Source organism: Micropterus salmoides, unplaced genomic scaffold, assembly GCF_014851395.1.
Source record: "Micropterus salmoides isolate LMB-PRFRI ecotype aquatic unplaced genomic scaffold, ASM1485139v1 Ms_hic_scaffold_6, whole genome shotgun sequence".
Taxonomy (NCBI): domain Eukaryota; kingdom Metazoa; phylum Chordata; class Actinopteri; order Centrarchiformes; family Centrarchidae; genus Micropterus; species Micropterus salmoides.
In genome coordinates this window covers 24,811,046-24,825,535 of record NW_024044348.1, presented here as the reverse complement: position 1 = coordinate 24,825,535, position 14,490 = coordinate 24,811,046, and the positions used below count along the sequence as shown (strand labels likewise).

General features: G+C 39.9%; 1 protein-coding gene across 1 annotated transcript; it reads left to right on the top strand.

Moving 5' to 3' along the window:
- Positions 1 to 2,402: 2,402 nt before the first annotated feature.
- Positions 2,403 to 14,409, top strand: phf10 (PHD finger protein 10). Its single transcript, XM_038700759.1, has 12 exons — positions 2,403 to 2,557; positions 3,425 to 3,534; positions 4,009 to 4,139; positions 4,565 to 4,648; positions 4,771 to 4,895; positions 4,998 to 5,147; positions 5,241 to 5,350; positions 5,497 to 5,644; positions 5,902 to 6,054; positions 11,649 to 11,757; positions 12,721 to 12,909; positions 13,166 to 14,409. The coding sequence occupies exons 1-12, from the start codon at positions 2,486 to 2,488 to the stop codon at positions 13,261 to 13,263; spliced, it is 1,479 nt and encodes a 492-aa protein (XP_038556687.1). The 5' UTR covers positions 2,403 to 2,485; the 3' UTR covers positions 13,264 to 14,409.
- Positions 14,410 to 14,490: the final 81 nt, after the last annotated feature.

Below are 14,490 nucleotides of genomic sequence, written 5' to 3'. Positions count from 1 at the left end.
AAGACGCTTATAAGGCAGGATCATACAGGCCCATTGCACTGACATCAGTCCTATGTAAAATAATGGAAAGGATGGTTACAGACAGATTGGTTTATAAGTTAGAGAAGAAGGGATGGTTTACATCAGTACAAAGTGGATTCCGTAGAGGGAGAAGTACCATGGATGCCGTTACGTCCCTTGACAGTGATATAAAGAAAGCAATGGTGAATAGAGAAGTATTAATGGCGGTGTTTATTGATATTGAAAAGGCGTATGACATGCTATGGAAGGAGGGGCTTGTCATAAAACTATATGAGGCTGGAGTCAGAGGGAGGATGATTAACTGGATACAAGACTTCTTGAAGGACAGGAGAATTCAAGTTAGGGTTGCAAATGCTTTATCAGCTGGAACAGGTATCGATAACGGAACTCCTCAGGGTAGCGTGATAAGCCCAGTCCTTTTCAATATTATGATAAATGATATATTTGAAGAAATTGGGAATAGTTTTGGAAAATCTCTATTTGCTGATGATGGGGCCATCTGGAAAAGGGGCAGGAATGTCAAACAAATAACTGAGCAAATGCAAGTAGCTCTGAACAAAGTAACTAGTTGGGGTGAAAAGTGGGGGTTGAGGATATCAGTGGAGAAATCAAAGTATATAATATTTGGTAATAAGAAAACTGAATGTGGTGGTTTATTTTTGTATGAACAAGCAATTGAGAGGGTTAAAGAGTTCAAATTTTTGGGTGTGCATTTGGATGAGAAGCTAACATGGAAAAAGCAGATAGATAATGTTGTAAATAAGTGTGAAAAGGTATTAAATGTAATGCGTTCCCTCTCAGGTAGCACATGGGGTGCAGGCAGAGATACTCAACTAATGATCTACAGGGCAATGATAAGATCTAGGTTGGATTATGGATGTGTGTGTTATGGGACAGCCGCTGATACACATTTAAAGAGGCTGGAAGTAATACAAGCTAAGGCACTGAGACTATGTTGCGGGGCCCTCCGTACAACTCCAGTCCCAGCTTTGTTGGTAGAGATGGGGGAAATGCCATTGTCAATTAGACGGGAGAAATTGGCAATGCAGTATATTGTTAAATTATGGGCACATAAAGGAGAACACCCTACAAAAATAGTTCTAAGTAATGCGTGGGAGTGGGGATCAGGGAAAAGGAGGAAGGAATGTTTTATGTTTAACATCAGGAAAAAAATTGAGGAACTGGGACTGAAGGAGGAAGGGATGGCCCCGCAAGTGTACTGGTCAGTTGTACCACCGTGGTTGATGTCCATACCAGAAATAGATCTTAGTATAATGGATAACATCAAACATCATGAAGGCACAGAGTATCCCAATATGGTAAAGCGAAGACTGGAAAATCAGTGGGGAACTTACCTTCAGATATATACAGATGGATCCCAAGATCCACAAACTGGGAAGTCAGGCTTTGCTTTTTATATCCCACAATATGAATATGTAAAGCTTAAACGACTGTCTGAGGGGGTATCGGTGTATACAACAGAACTTCTAGCTATTATATGGGCACTAAAGTGGATAGAGGAAGTGCAACCAAGGAGAGCAGTAATATGCTCAGATTCGGCTTCAGTGTTAAAAACTCTGGGAGGAAGTAATATGGGAGCTCGGCCAGATCTGTTTATGGAGCTGATGGTTCTGTTGTATAAAATCGAAAAGGCTGGAGGGTCAGTGGGATTTCTCTGGGTCCCTGCACATGTTGGGGTAGAAGGGAATGAGGTGGCAGACAAGGTAGCAAAAATGACTCTGAAAAGAGATATTGATTTAGAAGTTTGTATTGGGGTCACCGAATGTAGATCTGTCATTAAGGAAAACACTATAGTAGTATGGCAGAGGCAGTGGGAAAAGGAAACAAAGGGCCGGCATTATTATGCAATACAAAACAAAGTAAAGACAGAGCAGAGTTGCTTGGGTAAATCCAGAAGACAAGCTGTAATTATGACAAGACTAAGGCTGGGACACTGTGGATTTGCATGGGATCTAGCGAAGATAGGCAAACATGAGGATGGGCTCTGTAGAACCTGCAATCAACAACAGACTGTTAATCATGTGTTTATGGAATGTCAACAGTATAAAAGGCAAAGAGAACAACTGTATTCTGAGGTAGCAGGAGATGGACTACAAGCAGTGACATTGAGAGATATTTTGAATCCTCATGAGAACCAATCAAGGATAGTGGAAGCAGTCATGGATTTTATATCTGCAACAGGATTAGCCCTCTGAGAATGAAGGTGCTATAAAGCGATACCGAGACTGAACTGTGGGTGGCAGCAATATGCCGTAAGGCATCTAGTCTGCCGGAAAGCCAGTAGAAGAAGAAGAAGAAGAAGAAGAAGAGACTAACCTACACTCCAACCCAGGAGGTGGCGGTTATGTATCGTTTCGTTTTCCCGACCGGCAGCAAAAGAAGAAGAAGAAAACGAAGAAGCGGCTAGTGATCTAGCCTAGCTGCGAGCTTTATTTAGAGAAATATGGCTGCTGTGCTCCCTGTAAGACCGCCCTGCGACAGCAACCCTGCTACCCCTGGGGCACAATCCATAAAGGTGACATTTGTGTTCCGCAGAAAACACGGATAATAATTTGCTCTGTTCACGGAGATCTGCACGGTTGGTTGCTCAGCTAACGTTAACGGCTAGTTAGCTATCCAACGGCTGCCTCCGTCCACGAATGATTACTGTTAGCGACATTGAGATCACCCCTTTGTTTTGTGCAGCATGTTGGGGATGGTTTGCATTGTGCGTGCCGTGTTTACAAACAGTTATGATTTTTTTTATTTTCGTATGAAAAATGTCGACTTCTGTAGATATGAGTGGTTTGACAGTGGTAACGCCTTTTCCTTCCCTCACACCACTTTATCAACTCCACATGCAAGATCATGCTTGTTTATGTTTTGCACCGACGTAATTTTACTGCCCTTTTTCACAGAATCACATGGTGCTTGGGCTTTATAAATCCTCCTGTATGGCGGCCAAGTATCATTCTGTTTTGAATTGGGCCCAACTCAAACACATTAATGTACAAGATATATATATATTTTTATTTTTTTCTTGCCTTCTTGAAGACAAAGTAAAATGTAACCATATTTTGACTTTGCTTTAAAAGACACTTAGACACAGGGGTTTAAGGAATTATGATTTTCTATGATGGGTGACAGAAGTGATGCTGAGGTCTTGGCTTATCTAAGGCTGGCCATGTGGATTGATGCAACTGTTTTTAATTTCTGTTTCTTTCATTGCTCTATCAGTCAGTGGAATTATTAAGGCTGTGCTTGAATGGGTTGTAGGTCCTAAGGATAAAAATGTTTAAGAAATACCGCTATGTGTCCGATTAAATCAGAAGGATGGACGGCATCCTTGAGACTATCCTGGTATAATTGATATTAATTGTGTTTGTTTTCTTTTCTTCTGTAGGAGGATGTCATAGAAGAGGAGTCCAATGATGGCAGTCAGCCTCCCAAGAGAAGGAGAATGGGTTCAGGGGACAGCTCTCGGAGCTGCGACACCTCCAGTCAAGACCTGGGGTAGGTTAACTTGATACTTGGCATGGAGCATTACACTGACATTGGCAGGGTTTTTTAAGCAGTCTTTATAATGCTCAGGGTTTGTTGTTATATGAAATATTTTCCCTTTTACTTTATCCCCATAATGTATTTGATTATACATGTATGTGATAAAACTGAATGACATAACTGTTAGCAGGATTTACACATGTAGCCCTCATCAGTCTCATGATTCCCCTTTTTATATCCTATATTTTACAATTTCCACATAGCATTATGTGTGATTTTTGGTGAAGTTCGCTCTCCCAGCTGAGAACCTGACCATCACTCTCATCTTCTCTCCCATCAAAGACCGTGTTTCCCACACATTTACACTTTACTCAGGTGGGCCACCAAGGCATTCTGTGGGAAACGCTGAAAGATGGAATGCTTATAAAAAAATGCCACCACAGACTCATCTTTTTAAAGAGTTTTTACCCTCCACCCCCCTTCCAGCCCGACATATTTCCCAGCAGAGAACCTGACAGAGTACAAGTGGCCTCCAGATGACACAGGAGAGTATTACATGCTACAGGAGCAGGTCAGCGAGTATCTGGGAGTCACATCCTTCAAGAGGAAGTACCCTGGTAAGACTGAAGTAAAAATCTAAAACTGTTGTTCCTGTTAGTGTTCAAGGATGTAATTGTACTCTTATCTTTATTTTTTTTGAAAAATACTACTGATTCTGTACTAATAATTCTATTGATTTGCTGATACAAAATGATCGTTATTTTTGATTATGATTAAATCTGTGTGAAAATGTTTTACTGTATTATCTTGTAACTCTAATATTTGCTATAATTGTAATATGCCAAGCTGTCTTTATACTGTGTAGATGTTCAGAGGAGAGTCATTTCAGGAGTAATTGTTTATTTACAAACTTATTACTGGAATAATACAGTAATAATACAATTAATAGTCATACTGCTGTAATGACACTTCTTTATTCATGCTCTGATGTGAAGAAGAGTAAAGCTGCCTTTTGACCAGTGATGGTCTTTTTGTCATCTAGATATGGAGAGAAGAGACTTGTCCCACAAAGAGAAGCTTTACCTGCGTGAACAGAACGTCATTACTGAGACACAGTGTACTCTGGGTAGGAACCACACCTCAGACCAGTTGAAATAGTTTCACTACATTGTTTATATGATTTACTGTGATCGTGCAAGTCATCGGTGTGCTTGATGCAGTTGAAATGCGTGTCTCTTGTGTTTGCAGGTCTGACAGCTCTGCGAAGTGACGAGGTGATAGATCTGATGATAAAGGAGTATCCCACCAAACACTCTGAGTATTCAGTCATACTGCAGGAGAGAGAGCGACAGAGAATAGCTAAAGAGTACTCTGTAAGTATACAAACAAAAAAAAACATCCTGTGGCTGATGATTGACGATGACATTTTGTTTTACATGTATGTACAACATATCTTTTGTCCTTTGCCTTTATAGCAAATGCAGCAGCAGAACCCTCAGAAGGTGGAGGCCAGCAAGGTTCCTGAATACATTAAGAAGGCGGCTAAAAAAGCTGCAGAGTTCAACAGTAACTTCAACAGGGAGCGTATGGAAGAGAGGAGAGCTTACTTTGACCTCCAGACACATGTAGGTCCAGCCTGAGGAAATGGATTATTTACTTGCTGAGATAGTACAGGGCTGTGTTTTTCAACATGCATTGAGTTTTGTGTGTTTTCTCAGATTATCCAGGTGCCCCAGGGCAGGTTCAAGGTGCTGGCTCCGGAGCTGACAAGGACGGGGCCCTACCCTGTGGCGCTCATACCAGGACAGTTCCAAGACTACTACAAACGGTACATTACACACTTAAATAAATGCTTTTGCCTCTTTTGTATTCACAATAATAAACCTCGAAATTGTGCTTTCTGGATATTCTCTTATTATCTGTCGCTGTGCTGAATATTTGCACCCTGATGCATCATTGTGTTTTGCATGACAGGTACTCTCCCAATGAGCTGCGATACTTGCCGTTGAACACAGCTCTGTTTGAGCCTCCTCTGGATCCAGAGCTCCCTGCGCTGGACTCAGAACCTGACTCGGATGATGCAGAGGAGGGCAAGGATGATAAAAAGAACAAGAACTCATCTGTAAGATGTTAGGCTGTGCTACTCTTGTAGCCTGGATCTTTGTCCGATCATACATCCATCCTAGAGACACAGATGCTTAATGGTAGAAGTCTACTATGCAGCTATGCAAGCAACTGCGTGATGGATTCTAGTTCCCCTGTTAGAATCACTTTCCTCTACTAAACTTGACTCATATCAACATGCAACTACATTATTGTACCTCACTCTTAAACCCACTGTCCTTCACTTGTTGTCCCTCCTCTTCTGTTCCTCTACAGGACAGTTCTTCAGGAAACACATCAGACGTGGAGAGCCAGGAGGGAGGAGGTGGACATGGCCACAAGTCCAAGGCCAAAGACAGGGCATCCACGCCGGGCAAAGACGGCGGCCATCGCCATTCCGCCTCCCACAAAGCCACCCCAGGGTACAAGGTAGAGGACAAAACCACCTGAACTCTTCTCCAACAACAGCAGCAGCACTTTTCTACCCCCTCCTCCTCTTTCTACTACTACCTTACTCCATCCATCCCACCACCCCTACCTAGCTTTCTTCACTTTGTTGGCTTCTACAGTTTGTCAGCTGGGACAACCCGTTACCACACACACACACATACACACACACACACACACCAGGGGTCCTGTCTTCAGTTTTTGTTTTTATGATTGCCACGTGGCTTTTTTGCCCCCCCTTCGCACCAGACTGTGAGCAATAAGAACATTTTAAAGGAACAGGTCACTTGTTTCTTTTTCACTGCACTTTCACTTTTTGGGGGGTTTTCAGCAAAGACGAATTTGAATTTTAAAAGATTTTTTTCCCTTTTGAATGTCTTCAATATACCTCTTGTCTGTCCTCACTTGTCAAAAAAAATACTTCCAAGACAAGTTAGTGGATGTTTTGGCTGCTAATTTTCCTTTTTCAAGTCTTTTTGTTATACGGATATGGAAAATATAAACCACATAACTATTTGTGGTTGCTTTTAAAAAGTAGTTGATGGTAACAGAAATTTAATATTTATATTTAAAGTGTAGAGTACACTTAACCCTAATGTTTTAAGTGTGTATTGGTATAATATGCTTTGTTTATACACCATGTGATGTACTGTTAATCTGTTAGTACGCATCAGACAGCTGTTTAATATGGGGTTTGCCTGTCCCTATAATGTCATCTTGGAGAGATGAGGACTTACTGACCTTGTTCACACTGTTGCTGAGCTGAGCTAGAAGTAGTCTGTATGCTGCCCGTCTGGGTTTGGAGAATCACATCAGTTTACCTTTATCTACACTCAGTCACGGCACGTCTTTGATAGTCATTTAGACGAAATGCCTCGGATTTCATCTAAATGTTCAAGGGACTGTAGATGGGAAAATAGTATTATTTCAGTGTAACACTTGTTCCCTTCAGCCTGCTTTATTTCTCCCATTGGTTTTTGTTTCATTTTCCAATTCTCAACCTTGCAGAAGAAAATTTCCAACACCTAAACATATGCTGGTATATTGCCATTAATGAGAGAATGATGGACCTGGGTAAGTCCAGTTGAGTTCAGCTCAGCTTTGTGGTGTGGGCATGGTCCTTATCTGGTGTCAGTTTACCAGTTTGAGTGTGTTTAAGTTTGACCTTTTTATTCATCAGATCATTTTGCATATGCTTGTGTGCCCACAGACATGGCGTGGCATGTTGGTAGCCAGAATTCACTAGAATTAGTCAGTAACATAATATATCTGTACTGTATCAATTTGTGATGAGTACAAAAGGAACTACAGATTTAATATGTAGAGATACATTCAGGCATGTCTATATTTGGAAAAAAGATGCAGTATTATAGAAGTCAGCATGATAAATAATTTTGTAACTCTAATTTTATCAGGGGACAGTCCAAAAGGTTTACTGATTTCTGATATGTCTCCACATGTGACGGCAAAACTGTGAGAGATCCAGGCTGCTAGCTGATTAACGTTACTTTGCTCTGGTCTGGCTACCTAGTAAAGATGACCTCATGATTAGCAGTGTGGTAATTCAGAAACAGCTCATCAATAAAAGCTAATTATGAACAACAAGGTTGGAGTTAGATTGACTAATTGCCTCTACAGAAGTATTTTGTTCATAATGTGATGCATGTTGGATGTTGCGTACAAGTTAAAAGAAAGGTTCAGTGTGTGATATTTAGCAGGATCCATTGAAAGAAATGCAATATAATATATCAGTGGTGCAAAAAGACCTTATGTAATGCACCGTTATGTTTTTATTACCTTAGAATAAAACAATAACTGTCTACATACACCACGGGTCCCCTTACATGGATGTTGCCATGTTGCGCCGCCATGTTTCTCCGGTAGCCCGAACAGACAAACGGCTCTACAGAGCGTGCTTCGTTACTACATTGAATATGAAGAAAAGGAGAAGAAGAACAATTAACGTTAGTAGTAGTAGTAGTAGTAGTAGTCGTCTGGTTTATGAGAAGTAAGAAGAAATGTGAAATTTGGACAAATGGAGGCCCACGCGTATTCTGTAGCTTTTCCTGCACGCTTTGACAGGGAGGGGTGAGCGATGCATTCATGTGGTATAGGAATAATCACTTTTTTCCCCCTCCTTAAATCTTTATTGCAAAAAGAGGAATAAAGTGTACAAAGGACATAAAGAAGTATACAGAACTTTGGTTCATGCAAAATCATGAATAGTGTTTCCCATTCATTGATTTATTTGTGGCAGCCCACCACAATATCATTGCTGACCGCCAGTTACACATGTTTGTTTTTTTACTATTTAAAAATGGGTAAAATCATATTAGATGGTAGAGCTGCGCGCAGTGCATAGATTCGCTCAGGACCTCGTCTTACTCACTCTCTCTCTCTCATAAACAAATTGACAACAGACTTGTCTGTGAATAGCCCCTCGTCTTCGTGCACAGTCTCAATCAAAACACGATCATGCGCTGGAGGAAGGTTTGCTGCTAATCATGAACACCACTGCACTCATTTGTCCAAATTAATGCATTAAGTTACTCTGATAGTCTGTCCATTCTTAATACAACACTGTCAATCTCGGGAACTCACGTTCAAATTGGTTATTAGCAAGCATGAAAGGAGCCTATATAATAACGATAGCTATGTTAACGTTAGAATACAGCTGGGTTGTCGCGGTTAGCACGCTGTACATAGTAGTCAAAACCCCATGCCACAGTTACGCTGTCATTCTGTGGATAACACTGACATATACATATTTTGAAAACATGCATTTCTAATGTGGTTATATTGGTATATGGTTATAATTGCTGTCCATATAGAGTGAACTAGATGTCTACGTGTTGTTTATAAGCTCTGATAATGCTAATCCAACACATCTTTGTAGTAGCGTCCATGTTGATTCCACATTCTGACTTAAGAGTACATGAACACACACTGAAGTCGGAAGAACGACTTGGAAATGGGAAATGGGACCATCCAAGGAGCATGTGAGTGCGCTGGGAGCCGCTGGTCGCAATCCGCAATCCTCAGTCCTCAACACTAGATGCCACTAAAACTCACACACTGAATCTTTAAATCTAAATCGTTAACCTGACATGTTTAGATTAACATTATCTTCAGCAGATTATCTATACTGATACTAATATTTACTGTCAGTTTTTTAAAATGGCTGTTAGTCTACCTGAGACTGTGCAATGCTGGTTTGATGCTCAGAAGGAGCTCAGAAAGTTTTTTTATTTTGTATGCGAGACATATTGAATTTGAGGGCCACGGTTGTCACTACGAGTTGCAAGGCCGAGTATAGTTCAGTTTCACTCGATAATGCACATTTGGCCCAGGCAAATGGGAAACAGGTTAGCATTTGTAGCAACAACTACAAACCTTCTAACTTATTTACATGATTGAAATCTCCTAATAGCAGAGACTTAATCACTAACAGGTCAATAAAGGTAAAAATATGATGTTTATACCAAATGGTCTACTGATCTAAAATCTGTGGATTCCACTAGCTGTGGATGAGCGGGTGTGTAGTCAGCCAGTATAAAGTTCCCATTTAATTGTGTCTCTGTATGTCTCTGTGTCTGACTTATATGTAATGTTTAGAGCTATATGACACCATACAAAAGCTACCAGATTATATCAAAGCAAACATGCCTGAAAACGAGCACTTTTTCTTTTATGTACATAAAATACAGTATTTCTTGTGTTGACCAAATTCAGTTAATTTAGAATAAAACTAGCTGGATTCAACCTCACGAACTGCTCATTTTGGATTTTTCTGTGTGGAAGAGATGTGTTGAATGTGCAGGCATCAAGTAGACTATTGGGCTTAATAACGTGTTGGCTGCCTTGTAATTCAGTTCACAATAGCAATATGGTCAATGCTTTCACTAATGACTTGAGAAATGCAGCGAGGCCAAAGGTATAAACTGTTTGATTTTACAGAAGAAATATTGGTAGAATATATATTTTCATATTCATAGTGAGTATGTAAGAAAGTATACACAGGGGGCTGCATCTAGCTCCTCCTCTTTCTGATTTCCCTCTCCTGCTGCTGCTTTTCTATTAGTTCTCTGCTTTGTTTCTAGTCTTGAATGTTCATTATTACCAAACCATGTTCTTAATTGACCCATAGTTTTGTACATATGGCTTTTTAGTCTAACCTGCTCACTTCCTGTCAGGGGACATTTCAATTAAGAATGTCACTATCTTGAGGTAACTGGACAAGATGCTAACACAGGATTAGAACATGAAAACCAGGAAAACAAAGTGAATTCTGTCAGACAGGAACAGATTTTGTTCATTTCAGGGATATTACTGTGTCTGTCGTAAAAAACACACACAACACATGTCATGCTCTTCAGATGAATACGGATTTTGTTAAGTGTTAAAAGTTGTTCATTTTAGTTAGTTAGTTGTATTTAAAGGCATCTTCAGTCCAAATATAAAATTCTTGCTCAATCTTCCCTGTTTTTAATAACGTGGCTTCCTATAGAGGTATTAAATATTTAAAAGTCTTTTCCTGTGTGGCATCCTGATTTAAATGTCCCCAAGCCTCTTTATCTTTCTGGTCTGGTTCTTTCCTCTGTGACCCCTGTTGAACTGAAAAGTACAGTACTGTGCAAAAGTTTTAGATGTGGGTTTTAGGCAGGTGTGGAAAAAACGCTGTAAAGTAAAAATGCTTTCAAAAATAGGCATTATTTATCTATCAAAATAGATTTGGCGAAGGGCTGGAGAGCTGTACAAGCATGAGTGTCTGCAGGAAACAGTTAAGTATGTTGGAGGTTCCTTGCAAGTCTGGGCTGCATTTCTGCAAACAGAGTTGGGGATTTAGTCAGAATGACTGGTCTCTCAGATACTTATTCATCATTCAGTACCATCAGGGAGGCGTCTGACTGGCCCAACAATTGTAGTATGACAATGACCCTAAACATACAGCAAAAGTCATTAAGAACTAAGGAGTCCTGGAAGTGATGGTGGGGCCCCCACAGAGTCTTGCATGGTTTACACGAAGAAAGAGAAGCAAATGAGGCTGGCTAAATCCAGAGAACTGTGGGTAGTTCTCCAAAATGTTTAGGCCAACCTACCTGCACTTCCTTCAAAAACTATGTGCAAGTATACCTAGAAGAATTGATTTGATTTAGATTTTTCTTCTGTTCACTAACTTTGCAATTTGTTGATAAATATAATCTATTAACATGGATATTTTTGAAAACATTCTTACCTTACAGCATTTATTCACACCTAGCTAAACCTTTTGCACAGTAATATGGGTCATATTGATTAGTAGTTTTGTAGCATAAAAAAACCCAAACTTTAAACCAAGAACTAGCTTGGAAAAAAAAATAAAAAATGTAGTTGGGCGCCAGGGGATGTAATTTACGTTTAAATGTATAAACCATTCAACATGTAATTCGGACTCCCAAAAGTAGAAAAGGCCTTAGTCGGTCAAGATAAAGTTCTGTTTTTGTTTTTTCTCCAGGCATTGCACATTTGTTGAACTACTATACTGTCCATGACTACAGGATACCCGTGGTTTTTATAGCATTATTCTGCCCTTGCAGCCTAAGGTCATTCCCAATGCTATATGTGGCATTTGCCAGAAGGGTAAAGACGCCAACAAGAAGGGCAAGCCAGAGGCTCTCATTCACTGCTCCCAATGTGATAATAGTGGTAAGTTCACACCATTCATTTTAAAGGACAGTATCCTGTTGTTGTTTTTTGATACTCGACATCAGAACAATTTAGCCACTGTTAATACCAGGTGTTATTAACATAAGTCAGTTGTCCCTCTGGCTCTAATTCAGTTAACATCAGTGGGATAAACATTAACAGATGATTGAAACGATTGTCATTGATTAATAAAATCATATCTATCACCAGTAAAAGGAATTGGGTCAGTTATCCATTGTACCAGCTTCTTTTAATTGTGTATAGCAAGTTTTACACTTTCGGGCAAGATAATCCATCCACCTCACAGGTGTGGCATTTCAAGATGCTGATCAGACAGCATGGGTATTGCACAGGTGTGCCTTAGGCTGGCCACAAGAAAAGGCCGCAAAGGAGAAGTGCTCACTAACACTGATTTGTGAACAATATTTGAGAGAAACGGGCCTTTTGTGTACAGAGGGAAAGTCTTTGAGTTCAGCTCATGATGAAGGGGGGCAAAAACAAAAGTGATGCATTTGTAATTTTGTTCAGTGTATATTCACCAGTCAGTTCTGATAACATAGAGAAAACGGCTAAAGGCATGTTGCAAAATCACAAAACAAGTAAATTTTTAGACAGTCCTGATTAATATCAGTTCCTATCCAGACAAAAATATAAAGCCTAGATGCGAGTAGATTCTAGATGTTTGCTGTTTCTTTTTAATGCTGATGTGTTAGTGAAGTTTTATGAGTTGAAGTCCTCTGCAATAACAGGATGATGTATTCTCGTGTGTGGATGGGTGGGCCTGTTCACATTATAGCTATATTTGTGTCTTTTGTGCTTCTGTCTGACTTGCTTCTTTACGTGTGTCTGTGTGCATGTGTCATGTACTTATTTGTGTGTGTGTGTGTTTGTGGCTGCTGCTGCTGCATGTCTCTGGCTCTGTGTCTGCTTCTCTGCACATGTCTTTGTGTCCATAAACTTTAGGTCACCCGTCCTGCTTGGACATGAACACGTCGCTGGTGTGTGTGATCCAGACGTACCGCTGGCAGTGTATGGAGTGTAAGACCTGCACCGTGTGCCAGCAGCCCCACCACGAGGACGAGATGATGTTCTGTGACAAATGCGACCGAGGTTACCACACATTCTGCGTGGGCATGGACTCCATACCCACTGGTGAGTGGATGGACACGCATAAAAGCTCACTGTATGGCTGGCAGACAGATACGCAAACACTTCCGTGGCTGGAACTACACTCTTGATTGGCATCCTACTCTGTGACTGAACTAAAAACACTATGGGGGAAAGAAAAGCTGACTTTCTTTCCATTACAGTCATTTACTTACTGTGCCTGCTTTTAAAAATGTGGGTTTGTATTCTTGTTTGTTTGTTTGTTTTTATAGTTATTAATTTGTTCTGTCTGTCTCCTCAGGCCTTTGGGTATGTGAGGTTTGCGACAAAGACTTTACCACACCCAGGAAGAAAGGAGGAGCCAAAACACCGAAGAAGTCAAAGTCAGCTAAAAAATGATCAACAGCATCATTAACCACAATACCACGACCAAATTCTACATAAATGCACAAATGTCATCTGTTAAATGTTTTGCAGAAGAAGTAACATTTTAAAACATCAGATCATTGTTTTCCAAAAATAAACGGAAGTGTAGCCCTCCTACCAAATACCAACAATCAAAACACAAGATCTTAACCTGCAGTCACTCTTCATTGATTGGCAGTTCTTTAAATACTCATGCTAACATTAGAAAACTAACATATTAATATCTTCTGTGAATGCTTTGATGACATCAGTAAAGCAGGCCTATAACTTGAAATACAATCATTTGAATTATACCTCAAATGCACGCGCTCAAAAAATCCAGACATAAACATTAACCTGACCTCTCTGTTCTGTGATGTTAGAGAATGAACTCCAGTCACCATATAAACATAATGTTAACTGATAAACTGTAAATCAAATCCATCCAAATGAACTAAATCCTGTGATCTGCTAACCACTAACAGCATCAATGCATTCCTATTTCATTAAACTGATGAGTCTTGTATTTTCTGTCTTATGACATTTCTGTAGTGATCGGAAAATTGTTTCAGCTGAACAAATGGTGTTTTTGATCCTGTTCTACTGGATCAGTCGATGTTACCAAGAGCTCACTGACCTAATTCAGTGTCTTTAAAAACAACATTTTTTTGTATCTGATCAACTACAGTTGGTATTTTTGAATTAACATGTATTTGATGAGGCAGGCCAGTAAAGAGAATCTTATTTAAACAAAGTCTTGTCTTAAATGATGACTCGGTGCTTGTGATCCTGTGTAATGAGATGTAGTAGACGCTGGCTGCGGTAGACTTCATGGCTGCATCAGTTTTCAGGTATTTATGTGTTAGTCTTGATTACTGAAACAAAGTGTCTCACTTTTGTTGTCCTCTATTATTAATTAGTATAAGAAAATGTAACCACTCTGTAATTACTTTGAAATTAAACATCCATCAGCTATGATTAGTCAACTGATTTTGCAGTCAGTCAGTGCAGTTATTTTTTTCTATTTTGTATTGTCCTTCATTGAGCAAGCTGTTTAAGGGATTTTTAATAATGTCATAGCCACTGAATTCAGAAGTGTTTTCTTCCCAATAAAAGCTACGTAAAAAGATTCATCCTTTACCTATTGTGTACTGTGTTAAATGGAGTCCTTTTCAATACCAAAGGGCAAAAATAATCTTTAGTGCACTGGAAAGGTAGATG